This window comes from Episyrphus balteatus, chromosome 4 (genome assembly GCF_945859705.1).
Source record: "Episyrphus balteatus chromosome 4, idEpiBalt1.1, whole genome shotgun sequence".
NCBI lineage: Eukaryota > Metazoa > Arthropoda > Insecta > Diptera > Syrphidae > Episyrphus > Episyrphus balteatus.
The window spans coordinates 67,030,934-67,047,231 of record NC_079137.1 but is presented as its reverse complement, the minus strand read 5'-3'; the positions used below and the strand labels follow the sequence as shown (position 1 = coordinate 67,047,231).

Below are 16,298 nucleotides of genomic sequence, written 5' to 3'. Positions count from 1 at the left end.
AATGTTTTAATATTTATTCAAAAATTACTATTCTTAAGATTAAAAATGCCGTTTCAAACAAAAAGATATCTTTAATAGACACAAAACTATAATAACATAAAAATTACGTTTTCCAAATGTTCGAATGCGGATAGCAGGGAAACCATGCAACTTAAAATTAAAACATCATGGATTTACTTCCTTAAAGTCTTAGAGAACATCCTGACAAAGTTTGAGTAAAATCTAAAATGAGACAGCAATTAAATTCATTTTTTCAGTAAACGGTCCTTAAATTGTAATAGTTGTAATCGAGAGCAGTGAAATTTGGTGTTAACTTTCCTCTTTGACCTTTTAATAATACAGCCCAATACTTGTTTTACAGATTCATCGACTTTCCCTGGATTTTCCGAGATATAAATCTTAATTTACTCCACTATAAGTAATTATAAGACATTACCGATTTCAAATTAAGCTAGTTCATATAGTTAGCAATCTTAGAATCTGCACATGAATTTTTACCATTTTAAGTCTGAAAACTTTTCAAAATATGATATTGCTCTCTAAATTATGATTGCTTTTATAGAAGGAAATTATGCAAAATACACAATTTTATGAGAAGTGCAATAAAACAAAGGATTAGAGTTTAAAAAATTAACTAAAATTACTTACTTAGGGTGACCATCAGCTCCGTAAGACGGCTACAATCCGCTGTGGATTTGGGCCTCAACCAACAAGCTTCGCCAACCAGCTCTATCTTTAGCTCGCTGCTTTCAGTGTCGCACGCCACTTGGTTGCGCCATTCGAACCTTTAAAATATTATACCTATCCAAGCAAATTAAAAGTATTGATACATTAGCCCTGTTCCCCATTGGAGGTGGTAGCTTAGCCGTGAGTAGAAATCTACTACAACAACTCGCAGTACAAGATCTACTTATAATTAAACTACCACCTTTAATGGAACGGGGGGCTGTTATCAACAGAGTAATTTCATACATGTGCTCACATTTTTGTTTAGATTGTCGCGATTATTTATCGAATATAACCAGCTATGTTGTTTTTTTTTTGAGAAAAACTACCCCAATGAATAAGAAAAATAAAATATACGAACAACCTAACTCTTGGCAAACTGGAAATAAGAATAACTTCTCAGCATCACCATTTGCTTACGATAAAAAAAAATCTACTTCGCAGTCGGTAGGATTCGAACCTACGCTCCCAGAGGGAATCTGATTTCTAGTCAGACGCCTTAACCGCTCGGCCACGACTGCTTCTGAAAATGCATGTTCCAAATTGCTGTGAAAGATTAATGCAACATGAATCTATTTAAGTTTAATTTATGAACATTGTTTATGTTGTATTTATTATTTTTAATTAATCGTAACTATGTACGTAAACGTACATATATTTTAATTTCTTTGATATAGTTATATTTACATGTTAGTAAATAAGTGACAAAATAGTATAAGTTAGCTGGTTTTACCAATATAACATACATAGGGTCAATGTGGGTAAATGTAAACAATTTCATGTCTTTTTTTTCCTTCGACTTTAGATTTTTATATGTTTTCACGGAACAATTTGAATGGTATCTTCAAATGCAAATATGAAATGATGGCAATTCTTCTTTATAAATATAAACAAATATTTCCCAAATCGTTTAAATTACTGTCAAATATGGCCTGTTTACAAATACCCCACCATGTTTGTGTTTTTTTACAAATTCGGGGTAAATGTAAACGGTGGTTTAAAAATTAGAAATTCCTCTTTATCATATGGATAACAACTTGAAAAACGTTCAAGAAGGTACTTGACAAAAACTTTTTCAAATTCCAATAAAAGTTTTTGTTTCCTTCCTTTGAATCTTTATATAGGCACCCAAAATGCATTGTGAGCAGCTCTGAACGTCATATTTTTTTTTTTTACGTCAAACACCAATTTTGCAACATCATCCACTGAAATTTATGGTGTTGGGTACTTTAATTGGACTTCGCGGCACTTTGGCAATGCTAATTGACTAAAAATACGTTTTTTTTTTATTAAAACCAATAATTTCAGCAAAAATATATGTTTATATTTACCCCCACAATACGTTGTTTACATTTACCCATTATGAAAAATATTCTGGGGTAAATGTAAACACATGCAAATCGACATAAATGTCCTGTATTTTAAAATTTGTTTGTTTCACATAGAATCTACATCAAAATTCAAAACTAAAAAGTATTTGCAAATTATACTGACTTAATTGAATCTGCAAAAATATTTAATTTTTCTGAAAGACTAACGACTTGTTTGGCAATTTAAAAAATTATCTTTCACGGAAAATACGCTCGTCGAATGAATTCTCTCTTGACAGCAATGAGCTTGACGTATAAGTTAAAACATACATGCGTCCGCGATTTGTACTTATGTATGCATCAAAGAGATTTAACTGAAGCTTGTTATGAGCCATGTTTTCATTTACCCCTGTTTACATTTACCCACATTGACCCTAGAAGTAAACTGTTTATTTTGTGATAGGTAATAAGAATGAAATTTGTTTAATGAGCTCTTGATATAAACGTACTTTTGAGATATTGTGTCTTATTGGGTTCTATTATCTAGAAGTATGGCACATGTTTTGTTTAATATAAAAACAGGTATCAGAGTTGTAAAAATATCAATTTAAAAAAAATGCATTTGAAATTAAAAAAAAAATATTTATTGCAAATAAAAAAATTGCATTGAAAAAATAATATTTATTGCAACTGAAAAATATTTGCATTGAAAAAAAAAATATTTGTTGCAACTAAAAATATTTTGCATAAAAAAAAAAGAAATTCAATGAAAAATGTGTGCATTAAATTATAAACATTCGAACAAATTTGGTGAAAGCAAGTGATTGAACTTACAATTTATAACAATTATTTTTGAATTTAAACATAGCAAAAAAATGTAAATTTGGTTGAACAAATGAACATAAAACATATTAAAATTTATTTAAACATTACTATCAGAGTTTGACATTTGAAATAAATTTAATAATTTTTATAGTCGTTAAAGAAAAAGATTTTGTCTTTCTTTTAATTGAATTTTCATATTTAAAAAATATAAAAAACGGATTATTCTGTAACTAACTAAACTTCATTTCGAAACGTTTAAATAAAAACATTTTTTTTTTAAAGTAATTTTAGAGACAATTTTTCAATAGTCAGATAAACCTCATCAAACGAATAATGTCAATATAAAAAAAATAAATATTCCTAGGAATAAGCTCTATCTGAGGTTTTTTGTATGGTAATGTAATTATAGTTTATTTTTTCATATTATTGATGATAACATATGTTTAAAAAAAGCATACAAATTGCACATGGTAATGTGTCAAGGCACCTTTTGTTTTCTTTTTCCTTGAATTTTCAGTCATCCCAAAAAGGTTTGATGAATTTTTTATTTTTTTTTTACAAAGGTATCATAGCATAGAACAATGTAGTTCAATGTATTTAACCTTTGTTTCATCACTTCAAAAGAATCTCAATCAAAACTGCATGTTTTTATTCATATTTTTTTTTTTTTAGGAAATTTTTAATGTTTGTTTTTATAACATTAGCCGTTTTTTACTATCCCACTTGATCCATATAGATCATTAATTAACACGTATTACAACAACTACATGAGATCCTGATCCTGATGAAAAGCAAGATTATGATTCGTGATCCTGATGAAAAGCAAGATCACGATTTGTGATTTTGATGAAAAGCAAGATCTCATGTAGTTGTTGTAATACGTGTTAATTAATGATGATTAAAGTACCTAACAATTTCCACTCTTATTTTATCTCTGCAGTCTTAAAAGATAAAGAGATTCCTGTAGCATATCTTAACATCTTATTCGCATTTTTTGTCTAATATGGTGATTTTGAAGGAATACCCTCATGTTTTTATTACTTTAATAAAATTATTATTTTATTTAGTTATTTATTTACTAATAAAATTATTTATAATAAACACCACTCTCATGCAACATTTTAAAACATTTTCCTTCTTTGTTATAGGTACTTAAAATTTTGAATAAAAACATGCAGTTTTGAATGTGTTTCTTTTAGCGTGATGAAACAAAGGTTAACTACATTGAACACGATGCCAAAACATTTGTACACCAACCTCAGTGTAAAGAGTTCAACCTAAAGTGTAGGTACTTTCAAAACGGTGAAAGAAGGAGATTTGATGGTCTGGGTGCATTTTCCTGGCATTGGTTAAGTGGATGGCAGAATAAATAAATTCTCCTATCAATATAATACAGAACACCATATAACCATATTTCTAGTCAGAAAATAATTGTATATTCATGCAGGACAATTAACCAAAACATGCATAAAAAATACAAGATTGTTTGAGTTTGTACCTGGCCACCTCAAATTAAAGATCGTAAACGCATAGAACATTTATGGAATGATGTCAAGGTTAAGATTTAGCAAACAAAATTCATAAATTCAAACGATCTTGGGGCCGGAATCAAAGAAGCGTGGTAGCCTAATTAGATTAATCTAGTAGAGGCAAGACGTTAGTTGAAACTTGAAAGTTTACCAAAGAATAGGCAAGCAATTTTAAAAAATCGTGGTCAACTAACAAAGTACTAACTTGGTAATGCTGAATTTATTGGAAAATGTAAGAATTTTTGCTTAACTGATGTTAGCATTTTTTAAGATGCTAGGAATGTGTGATAAAAAAAGCAATCCCTACAAATTATAATTGAAGCACCCAGTGCAAGAAGCAGATAACTCCACTTTTTGAAGAAAAATGTTCCAAAATAAATGCTGCAAAGCGTTAATTTTTCAAAATTATAAAATTATTTTTTTTCTCTTTAAAGTCATAACTGCAATGACCTAAAAAGTGAAAAAGTGGGAAATTTACAAAAGTAAAAAAATTTTATTTCTATTCAGCGCTATTTGTTTTTGTAAAAAACTACAAAAATTATTTTTGAAACCAAAAAATAAGCTTTCTGCATCATTTTTTTTAATTTTTTATTATGAAAAATGGCAGAAAATGAGTTTGAAAATTTTCACTTTTTGACTTTTTGCAAAAAGTGGCCGTTGTAGTTATACCTTAACGCAGTTTATTTAAAAAAAGTGTGAAAATGTTTTTTCATCCAAATTCAAAAAAGTATTTTCACTTGTACACAAGTAGTTTGGGCCAGGTAGCATTCGTGCATCGGCTGAATCCCTGAAGTTAGACGACTTCTACACGAACACGTAGACGCACAAGATGCACAAGAGAACATGTGCATCTTGTGCGTCTACGTCTTCGTGTAGAACCAGACTTATGCCTCATTTACACACTGGCAAAACGCCAATTTATCTGTCAAATTGAAGCCATTTTTCGTTTCATCGTATAAACGCTTTCAAAATTTGGCATAAATTGTTGCCATATGGCTATATGTTAACACTATGCTGTCACCAATTTTCCAAATTATGCCATTTTAGAAAAAAAAAATTAACTTAACGACTAACAATTTTGCTTCTGTAAAGCTTTATACATGCTTCTTTTGGTTCTATAAAGCTTTATAGAAGCAAAATTGTTAGTTGGGTTGTTCACTTTTTTTTTGGCAAATTGATATTTTTTAAACGTCAAATTAAAACGAAACAACTGCTTGTCTGTTGTCTGAATTTGTGTACTTAAATAAATTAAATTTTGGCAATATAATGCCAACATTAAAATCTGCCATAAATTGAAGTCGCGTAAATGCATGAACATAAAAAATTATTTCTTTCATCAGTTGCCATTTTGTTTGCCGAAGTATTGGCAACTTTGCCAGTCGTGTAAATCCGGCATTAATCTTAATTTCTCGCTTCACTCTGTTTGCACCCTAAATCTGACATGCAACGAACTACATTACCTACTTATTTTGACAGCAGCTAAAAGCTAATGGCTAATTATAATTCAGCTGTCATCGGCGTTCACCAACAATCGGCCATTTTTGTCAAAGACATCATCGTGTACGTTTGTCTTTTTGGTATGTTCCACGTTTAAAATTATCTTTTTTGTGAAAATAATCTTTAAATATTTCTTACATCACTAATTTAAAATGCAATTTATCAAATAATCTACAATCCTTTAATCATTTACCGTGTAATAATGTGACTATTTTCTTTATATTACAGTTCTTAAATTCTTCAACGAGTCCCTAATTACTAAATCTACAAGATGGTTAGGGAGAACAAAACAGCCTGGAAAGCTAACTATTTCCTTAAAGTCGTTGTAAGTATATCAATTCTAATCTAATCTTTTGTAAATTATTCATGATGAAAAAACTTAACGTCTGAACTCGAATCGTCTGGATGCTCAAGCTAGAAATAGCTGAACCCAAGTGTCCTGGTTCGTGGAATGTTTTATATCCGCCTCTAAGAGGCAGTCTGATTAAATGAAATCTATTTTCTTAGATTTCCTCAGATTCTTGTCCTTTTCTAAAAGTTCCCTTTTTTCACTTTTTTTTCTAGCAATTGTTCGACGAATACCCAAAATGTTTCATCGTCGGAGCTGACAATGTCGGTTCTCGCCAAATGCAAAACATCCGTACTTCCCTCCGTGGAAAGGGTGTTGTTCTCATGGGAAAGAACACCATGATCCGCAAAGCCATCCGCGGACATTTGGAGAACAACCAACAACTCGAGAAGTTGTTGCCCTACATCAAGAACAATGTAGGTTTCGTCTTCACCAAGGAAGACCTCTGCGACATTCGTGACAAGTTGTTGGAGAGCAAAGTCCGTGCTCCAGCTCGTGCTGGTGCCATTGCTCCACTTCCCGTCATCATCCCAGCCCAGAACACCGGTTTGGGACCCGAGAAGACCTCTTTCTTCCAGGCTCTGTCCATCCCAACCAAGATTTCCAAGGGTACAATTGAAATCATCAACGATGTGCCCATCTTGAAGCCCGGTGACAAGGTCGGAGCTTCCGAAGCCACTTTGTTGAACATGTTGAACATCTCTCCATTCTCATATGGTTTGATTGTGAAACAAGTCTACGATTCTGGTTCAATCTTTTCGCCAGAAATCTTGGACATTAAGCCTGAAGATTTGCGCGCCAAGTTCCAACAAGGTGTTGCCAATTTGGCTGCTGTTTGTTTGGAAGTTGGATACCCAACTATTGCTTCGGCACCACACAGTGTTGCCAATGGTTTCAGGAACTTGTTGGCTATTGCTGCCACCACCGAAGTGGAATTCAAGGAAGCCACTACCATCAAGGAATACATCAAGGATCCAAGCAAGTTTGCCGCAGCTGCAGCCCCAGCTGCTGCTGCTGCAGCTGCTCCAGCAGCCGCCGCCAAGGAAGCCGCTAAGGAGGAATCCGAAGAAGAGGAAGACGATGACATGGGTTTCGGTTTGTTCGATTAAACGCATTAAAATACGACTATAACATCGTCAATCAAGGAATGCTTTGGTATACTAAATGTAATGGTGAAGTTGCAAATAATCGTCGGATTGACAATCCAATGGCGAGTTGCAACAAACTTTTAACAAGTATAATAAAAGTTTTTACTTGAAATATAATATAAATGAGTTACTTGTTTTTATTTTTTACTTGTTTTTGGTTGCTGTTGCACATGCAGGTTTGAATATGGAAGCCGTTTAAGATTATGGATTAGAAGGTGAGTTTAATGGTCTGCAGACGCATGACTCGCTCTAGTATATTTTGTAATACGATTATCTTTGAAACTACTTCGTTTTTGTTTATCTTTACGACTGCCATTTACCTATCGTTTAATATTCGCTTAGCTGTCATAATATTATTGCGTTTGCTGGTAGAATTCATGTGAGCCTCAAAAAGTTATTTTTTTCGGCCTAGTTTTGCCAAACGACTTTCTCGTTTTACATAATCGATATTTGTCGTGACTTTCCGCTCGTTTCGTATTACGTAATAGACCCCCTGCTATTCGATTCACTTGAAAGTCTAAAATAAGAAGCGTTTAAATGGGGATTAAACTTAAACAATTTTTTTGTCTTTAAAAAAACAGACGGAAACAAACAACGTTTTGCTTTCGAAATTAACAGTTTTTTCAAAGTTGACGTAATAAAGGAAGGAAATGAATACGGGTGATAGTATTTATTTATCCAGCTCTATCATGAGTGTCACATGAATAATGATTATGATTCTCTGGCGATGGTGAATCGAACGCTCGACTTAGCCGAACAAATTGGTATACCGTCATTTCGTAGTATTCTGGATTAGAACACTACTACGTAATGCAGACAAAATGTAGAGAATGTGCTAAGTCGCCCAATCGCTTATACATAGATCCATTGATTCTTTAAATTTTTCTAACTATTCGCAAGTATTAACAGGGGTAATAGCTTTGTCAAATACATACTTTGTTACAGGCGTTTAGCCGCATGCCATTTCTACCACTATCTTTTTCGGTCACAGTTTGGAGCAATACAACTAAAACCCATTTTAACACACTCAATTTGGGAACAGAGATATTCGCAGTTAGATAGAAGGATAGAAGAACATTGGTTCATATCAAAACGTTACTTTAAAGGCTCCCTGAAAGCAGTTTTGCAGTAACAGCGGTACCTATTGGTTAAGATTCTTTAAAAGTTTTGGGAAAAAGATGAATAGCATTTGGTTGTAAGGAGATGAGATATACTTTTCTGTTTGAAATTTGACTGATTTTTTAGTTCGTTCGTTAGCTTACTATTTTGGTGGCGCTGTTTTTTTTCATGATAGTACTATAGATTTTATATACAAAGATCTCGTATGTCTAAAATAGACGTTTGCGTTAGTAAAAGAGAACAAATACTATAATTTGTTGCCGCTTATACAACCCACTCTCACCAGAAGCTCAGTTTAATTTCATGAAAGGTGCAAAATGATCCGTTACAGATACTGTGACCATATTTCTAGTAGCGAACCCCGCGAACAATAAAACATTCGTTGGATAGTTTTGAAAAGATTTGTTTTTCAACAAAAAAAAAATATAAAATGAGTTTTTTCCTAATTTTGAACATTTTCATTGAAAGCATTTAAGTCGTTTAAGCCTAATACGCAGCTTAAGCAAAACGAAATTTTCCATACAAAATTTCGTTAACGAAATCTTGAGCGAAATTGAATTTATTTGGTTTTTGCTTTAAAACTTGTTTTCTTGAATTTTGTTATTTGTATTTTTATTATTTTTACTTTGCTATAATACCCGATAGTATTTTTTTTTCTTTAATATGTTCGCTTCGTTTCAGCTGGGTAATAGGCTTTATGAGAAAGTCAGAAATAAAAAAAAAAAAAAAACGGCTTTATAATAGGTATACTGTCACATAAAAGTCGAACTTAGATCTGAGCTTAACATAGAAATGCAAACAGACTGGTTATGTTAAAAAGGGGCCTTTTACACAGTGAACAATAGCAGTTATAAAGTACTGTTGAGTTTTGGATAGCTACAAAATATTTTAGTCCCTTCAACTCTAGTACATTACGCTACCCCGCTGATTAACTATCCATTTTTGAAGCATCCGTTTCGGTGGCATTATCGCAAACTGTTAAGTAAATAAGATACCTGTAGATAATCATATCCCGTTTGAACACTATAAAGAAGCCTCAGATGAATTTATTTTATGCCGACCAATGAATTCAATCACATTTTCGAAAATTTGAAAGTACAAACGGCAAAAGTCTACACTAAAAAGTATTAAAATTATATGAACAGGGCTAGAACTGATACAAGTTTTCTGTTTATTTGTGGGTGTTATTTAAAAGACAGACAGGATATTGACTACTGGATTCCAGAATGGGTAATCTAAAATGGTCATTGAATTGTAAAACTAGCTACAGTGGCCCAAAGTTCAAGTTGATGTCAATACAAAGCTAAAACTCGTAGGTGGTTTTTGTGTAGTAATTGAAGCCTTGTAAATCGAAGTCGCAATTTTAGCTATAAAGCCAGAATTAGTTTGTTCCCACATCTTTATGAAATAGAAAGGGGTACTAAAGCAATTCCTATTCTGAATTCATATTTTGTTCCAATTTCTAAAAGGTTTAAAATTTAAATTACTCAAAAAAACAATAAAACCTGTCTCTTATTGTTTCCCTTACGTTTTCATTTTCTGAGTAACTCATTTATTATCATGCGTTTAATTACCATAAGTTAATGACCATAAGTTCCAAACAAATCCCATGAGTACCTTTTTTCATTTCTATTGCAGAAATTCATTTACAAGTATAGAACTTTTGTATCACGAGGTTTTTTCATGTATTTTAACTAAACACATAAAATCAGCTGACCATCAAAAGTGACGACACACACACAAATGTATGGCCGCCCTTACTACTGCAAAACCGTTACAAGGTCATGATACATATTTCTTTAAGTTGTCTTTTTTATTGTTTTTTTTTGTCTTGTTTTTTTAAATACATTTTTTTTTTTAATAAATCAACAAATATTTAATATCTTAGGCAAAATATATATTTTTTGTATAGACTGTAAACATGATTGTATATAGAAAATATAAATCAGAAAAAGGTTATTATTTTATAACATTATTAAAGTTTTTGTGTGTGGTTGTTTTTCTTGTCCGTAGTTTTTGGTTATTGAGTTTAAAGTTGTTTTTTTTTAGTTTTTTATCAAGGCACATTGAATACATTTAAAAAAGTTTTGGACCAAATATCATACAACAAAGATTAACTATAGTTTAATAACAATATACAAGAAAGAATAAAGAGTTTATCCTTCTTTGATTGCGTTTCCCCATTCCTTGGCAATGATTAGAATGGAATTACGGGAAAGGTTGGGTCCAATAAGTGGATTCATTTGGGTCATGTAACAGCACAACCAGCTAAAGAGAGTAGAATTTGTAAAATTATTACAAATTTGTTGTTTTTTGAAAAATGAAGAAAAATACTTACAATAACCAACAACAGGCTGCAGTTAACATAAGACAACATTGAATAATTCTGTTAAAGAAAAATTTGATATATTTTTTAGATAAAAAAACCTTTTTTTTTATTGAATCATTTTTTGATGATGATGGTGGACTCACCCTCGATTTGGTCCCTTGGCAAAGAAAGGACAGACAATTCCAATGAATGCCCAAATTGCTGATATTATTACTGGTGGTAGAAAAGCAGCAGCCATTTTTTATTGTTTAATAAAATGAATTTAATACTGTGTGGGGAGACGAAAATAAAACACGAAAATTAAGTTTTTTTTGTGCGAAAAAATAAAGTTGGAATTACTACTGAATTAAGTGAAAAAGTTGTCACATGACTGACATTTTAGAAAAAGACAAAAGTATATATATACATTGACATATTCGTTAAATATATATTTAACGAATATGTCAATGAATTCAGCAAAAATCAACGAAGGATGTCGATATTTTAAGGCGGAAGTGCAATTTAATACTAAAGGGAATTACAATCGTTTTTATTTTACAAACTAACGACTGCTGAAGTAGACAACAATTGAACTGAATTGCTGCGAAGAAACTATCACCTCCTAGTCTTCAGAGTTTGGAAATTGTTTTTCGTTACTTTTTATATTTCTAAAAATGGCTTCTGTACCAGAATTTATCAAATTTCAATGGTGTGCATCCGTTCTGGGAAAACAAACAAACAAAAAGCTTTGGATGGCTTGAAATTTCTCACAACTCAGTACAAATTTTGACCACTGATCCATTGTATATATGTATATTCCTATAGTACTCTCATGAAGTAGAATTTTCTGTTTTGCGTGGCCACCGGTGTGATAGCTTGTTTATTTTATATTTGAACCTTATGCAGGAAATTGAAATGCAGATCTACCAAAAGATGTCGCTAAAGTATTTTCTTCGATTGATAGTACTATAGAAATATGTATACAATGACATCTAATTTTTTCATACAAATTTCAAATTTGAAAAAAATAATACGGGTGTATTCATGAATCCGCGTAATCGTGGTAAGCTTGGTAAAATGGTAAATGTGGTAGATAAGCTGTCAAAATTTGTACGGCGAAACTTTACCAAAATATGGTAAATTGTGCAGCACGGAAAAGTTAAACATATGTGGTAAATGTGGAAAACTTCTAAAGTTTAATTTTGATATCAGTTTTACAACAGATAAAAGATCAGAAGATAAAAGTTGCTGAACCACGGATTAAATATATTTACCACCTGGACCTAACGGTATACAAATACATAAAGGTTGCATTTCTAAGTTTTGAAAGCTGAAGACTCTTTCAAAGCAAAGTATTTTCTTTTTATCCCCGGCCTGATTTGGTAACTTAAAAAGCCTAAAGCGAAACGAAATTTCCCATACAAAATTTCGTTAGCGGAATCTTGAAAAAAAAGCTTTTCTTTTTTCAGTACGCAGCTCTAAGGAAAAATTGGAGAGTTTTCACTCATTTGTCACTTACTTTTTACTGTCCTGTGCATTTTTCTTGAGTCCAAAAGCAGTGTTGACGGTTTTTTCATTTTTAGTTCACTTATTTCTTGTGTTAAAAGTTATTTTCTGTTTGTTTTTCTTGATTAATTTTCGTTTTTTTTTTTTTGTTTTGACTTGACAGAATACTCGATGATATTTTTTCGTTAGCATTTTCGCTATCGATTTTGGAGACTTGAACATTTTTCGTTTCGCTTCAGCAGCGTACGAAGCTTTACTCGTAGAAATGTTTTGCATACGATTTATATATGAATGAATGACCACACCGGAAAGGCATGTGGCAGTGGTATGAGTAATTGCATGAATAAATACAACTTTCAGGTGGTGTACTTTTCGTTCATACAATTCCCATACCACTACCGCATACCTTTCCAGTGTGGTCATACCTTTATTTTTACTTTTTCTATACAAAAAGGAACACCCTTTTAAATTTCGTTAAGTTTGAAACACAAAACAAAACAGCTGATTTGAAAATTGCTGAATATGTTTTTTGTTTACAAATTGGAAATTTTGTATTTTGAGTGCAAGTCCTTTCCAAATAAAATAAAAGTTGTTTTTATAATTTTAATAAATAATTAATTCCATTTTTAAAAAATAACTTTGACTATGAACAAAAATATTATTAAACAATATGTTTGCATTAATTGTGGACAACCAGCCAAAGAACTTTTCAAAAAATTCAGTACATCAGTGAAAGTTGTTCGATGTGTAAGTAACTTTTACAAAAACTCCTTTAAACATAAATAATATATTCATATCTTTTAGGATAAATGCAATTTAATAGTTGACAAATACATTGAATTCGAACCAGTTGTGATATTAATTGATTCTGTTTTGCTATCTGAGACTGCTTTCCGTCACATTCTTTTTAATCAAGATTTTAAAGTAAGACTAATAAATAATTTAGAATCTTTAGTCTGTAGTAAATATTCTTGCAGCTTCATTGGAAGTTATCACTTGTCCTTTTGCTTTTGGAGTCATTTGCTTTGTGGCGCCATAAAAGACAAGACATTGGACTGAAAGATGATGTTGATATGGTCCACGAAAAAGGCTTTTATATCTGTTGCCTACAGAACATTATTGGTAGATTTTTCTTTTTTAAATAAGAATTAATTAAATTAATTGAATATTATTCTGTTTTTAGACAACCTAATTTTATTCACTTTGTTATTTACCTGCACAGTTTTTGTGCAGAAAAACTCAGTCAATTTGAAATCAGCAATTAATTTATACAAAGGTATAACAATTGCTAATTTTTCAAAATTCTTTTTATTGCCTATTATGATTTGGAGAGATAATACGACTGAATTTGGAGCAAATGTACATTATTTTCTAGTTATGGGTCATTATTTATTGTCATCGATATTTGTGTATTCAGGTAAGGTTTTTTTGTATTTTTTTTCTGAGATGAAAATATGACTAATCAATAAATTGTTTTGCTTTTTCAGTTGTAAGTCGATTATCGAAAACTCGAAGTGCATTGATTGTTTTGTCATTGTTTGCATTTAAAGAATATATTAAAGCTGGTATATCCATGTACACAGTTAATAATCTTGCGAAATAATAAAAATTAAAGAACTAAATTTTTTTATTTTATTTTTTAACTACACCAAAAACATCTATAAGTTTTGGTTATATGTGCAGTCAATTTAAAAAAATAATGAAACAAACAGACTGGGTTACATGCACTGACTCTTGTTTAACGGTTATCCAAAAAGCATTGAAAATGTAAGCTATTGTGCTGAGCTATTGTGGTTAAGAAAAGAACAAATAGATAAAGCTCAGAAAAAGTTTTTAGTTCATTTAAATTAATTTTGTATTAAAAAATTATTTTTTTTTTTAATTCACTCAGTTTGTTTATTTTTTTTAATTACTTAGAGTAGCCTTTTTTATGAAATAAAACTTATTTTTTTTATGAAAATAAACAGGGCTTTAATAAAAAGCACACAAAATTAATGCTCATTAACGTGTTTTTTTGACTTAAATGATATGAAAGTGTAAAAAACAACTTAAAAAACGAAAAAAATTGTGTTTGATGCAAAATTGTGGAGAAACGGTTGTCCGCAGGAAAAAAAGTTTTGAGACAAACTAAAACTGTAATAAATTCTTGATTGGTTGTAAAAAAAATCTTTCAAATCAAACGTAGTTTGGCAAAGATAAGGCCAGTTAAAGGAAAACAGAGCAAAAATCATAAAAACCGTGGTAACTCGAAAACGGGACGAAAACGAGAAAATTACCTCATAAGTTTTTCCACTTAAAATGACCTCAGGAATCCATGGTTTTCGTTTGGGGCGGTGACTGTGGGACACCCTGTATATACGTAATGATTTTGAGGGATATCTTCTATCGTTTTATGATTTTAAAGACTTTTATTATTTGAATAAGACACTGTAGTTTGTAAGGCAAGAATTGACGTGACGTTTCTGGAGTATAAAATTGGGTTATACAAAACCATCGATACATTCCGAGACTTCCACGTAAACTTTAGAGTTTGAGCGGTAGGTCAGATGTCTGTTTTTGAAAATCATAAAAATGATACCCTTATTTACTGCTTTGCTGGTTCCCTTGTAAAAAAAAAAATTGCCATGCTTATCATCGGACGTACATAAATGCTTGTTACTCTAGTTTGGTTTTACATTACATATCACCGTATCATATTTCTAGGGAGTTATTAGTATATCCGATCCGTTCATATTTGTTGTCCTAAAGTTCCAATTAGACTGCAGAAATAAGTGACCCCGTACAGAAATGTATTATCTAAAAGCGGCTCAATGAAACTAGAAGAAGTATGAATCCTACTTGTGTCGATTTTGTACTTCATAAGCATCACATAATACGTGTAGTTCTCGAATAGCAGTATCAAGGTTTAGCTTCACCTTCATTGTATCAAAGCCAGTTATCTCCTTGCAAGCATATTTCCAACAAAATCTTGGAGGTACATATGTATAATTCCGTATAAAAATCCGCCGTTTTTCGTCTTGCAATATTTATCTGCACTGACCACCGCAGCACGTTTGTTAGAAATTAGATATTCTGAACATATAAGGTCTCATTTCAAAGATTTAATAAATTTGGGTCGAGTAAAGTAGGCTTAACTCTTTTATAAAGTACAGGTAAAATTTTCTTGTATTTTTTTTTCTTTTTTGAAAAGATGACTAATCAATAATAATCAAACTACAAATTGTGATACAACGGACTTGATGCCCTGAAAGCTGGCCAATAACCAATGAGATGAATAAATTGTTATGATTACAAATCGTGTCCTGCCAGTTTGAAGCTTTTTTATCTAGGAAGTCATAAAACCCACACTTCTCAAATTACATAAAAACGGTTTGTCCCACATTTGTGAACCAAAAACGTTTGAAAATTTGATTTAAAATCATTTTTCGACAGGTAAAAATGCATGTTTAATATATAAAATCAAACCTTAGGCAAGCTTGTAGTAAGTTGACCGTGTTATACTTGATTATGTTGATCACAGTTTGAAATAATTCATTCAATACAAAAATTATTGGTTTATTAAAATCCCTTTTATTAGATGATTTGTTGATTTTTGATTTGTTTTTTTTTTTTTATATATTTTTGTTTGTTTTTGTAGTTTGTTTTAATTATATACCTATTTATATATAGTATATATATATATTTATGTAAAATGTCCTTAACATATCATGTATATTCAGGCGCATTCAGAAACGACCTCATGAATGGACAAAACGAACAAAAAGAAAGAAAAAAATGAAAATAAAGAAGAACATATCTTTTGTTGTTGTTTTTTTTTTTTTAAGAAACAAACGCTCATTTTAATTTAATTATATTATTAATTAATTAATTAATTATTCTGCAAACCTATTTTAATTGTATATATACGTTAAAATTTTTTATTTCTCTCTTATTTTTATTCATAATTGCTGTTATATTTTTTTGTTTTGTTTTTTTATTTTA

The 16,298-nt window shown here is 31.0% G+C and overlaps 3 protein-coding genes and 1 non-coding gene across 4 annotated transcripts; 2 read left to right on the top strand and 2 right to left on the bottom strand.

Annotated features, from left to right (window-relative positions):
• Positions 1 to 1,165: 1,165 nt before the first annotated feature.
• Trnas-aga (transfer RNA serine (anticodon AGA)) lies at positions 1,166 to 1,247 on the bottom strand. The gene has a single exon. It is a non-coding gene; the product is annotated as a tRNA-Ser (tRNA).
• A 4,599-nt stretch (positions 1,248 to 5,846) lies between these two features.
• On the top strand, positions 5,847 to 7,507 carry LOC129919090 (60S acidic ribosomal protein P0). Its single transcript, XM_055999924.1, has 3 exons — positions 5,847 to 5,967; positions 6,116 to 6,212; positions 6,452 to 7,507. The coding sequence occupies exons 2-3, from the start codon at positions 6,159 to 6,161 to the stop codon at positions 7,343 to 7,345; spliced, it is 948 nt and encodes a 315-aa protein (XP_055855899.1). The 5' UTR covers positions 5,847 to 5,967; positions 6,116 to 6,158; the 3' UTR covers positions 7,346 to 7,507.
• Positions 7,508 to 10,378: 2,871 nt separating this feature from the next.
• Positions 10,379 to 11,212, bottom strand: LOC129918387 (V-type proton ATPase subunit e). The gene is made up of 3 exons (XM_055998878.1): positions 10,976 to 11,212; positions 10,842 to 10,889; positions 10,379 to 10,771 (listed from the first exon to the last, which is right to left on the bottom strand). The coding sequence occupies exons 1-3, from the start codon at positions 11,068 to 11,070 to the stop codon at positions 10,660 to 10,662; spliced, it is 255 nt and encodes an 84-aa protein (XP_055854853.1). The 5' UTR covers positions 11,071 to 11,212; the 3' UTR covers positions 10,379 to 10,659.
• A 1,636-nt stretch (positions 11,213 to 12,848) lies between these two features.
• On the top strand, positions 12,849 to 13,939 carry LOC129918875 (protein ARV1). Its single transcript, XM_055999622.1, has 5 exons — positions 12,849 to 13,064; positions 13,122 to 13,241; positions 13,295 to 13,439; positions 13,501 to 13,734; positions 13,805 to 13,939. Exons 1-5 carry the CDS (start codon positions 12,963 to 12,965, stop codon positions 13,918 to 13,920), a joined length of 717 nt encoding a protein of 238 aa, XP_055855597.1. The 5' UTR covers positions 12,849 to 12,962; the 3' UTR covers positions 13,921 to 13,939.
• The last annotated feature ends 2,359 nt before the right edge of the window (positions 13,940 to 16,298 follow it).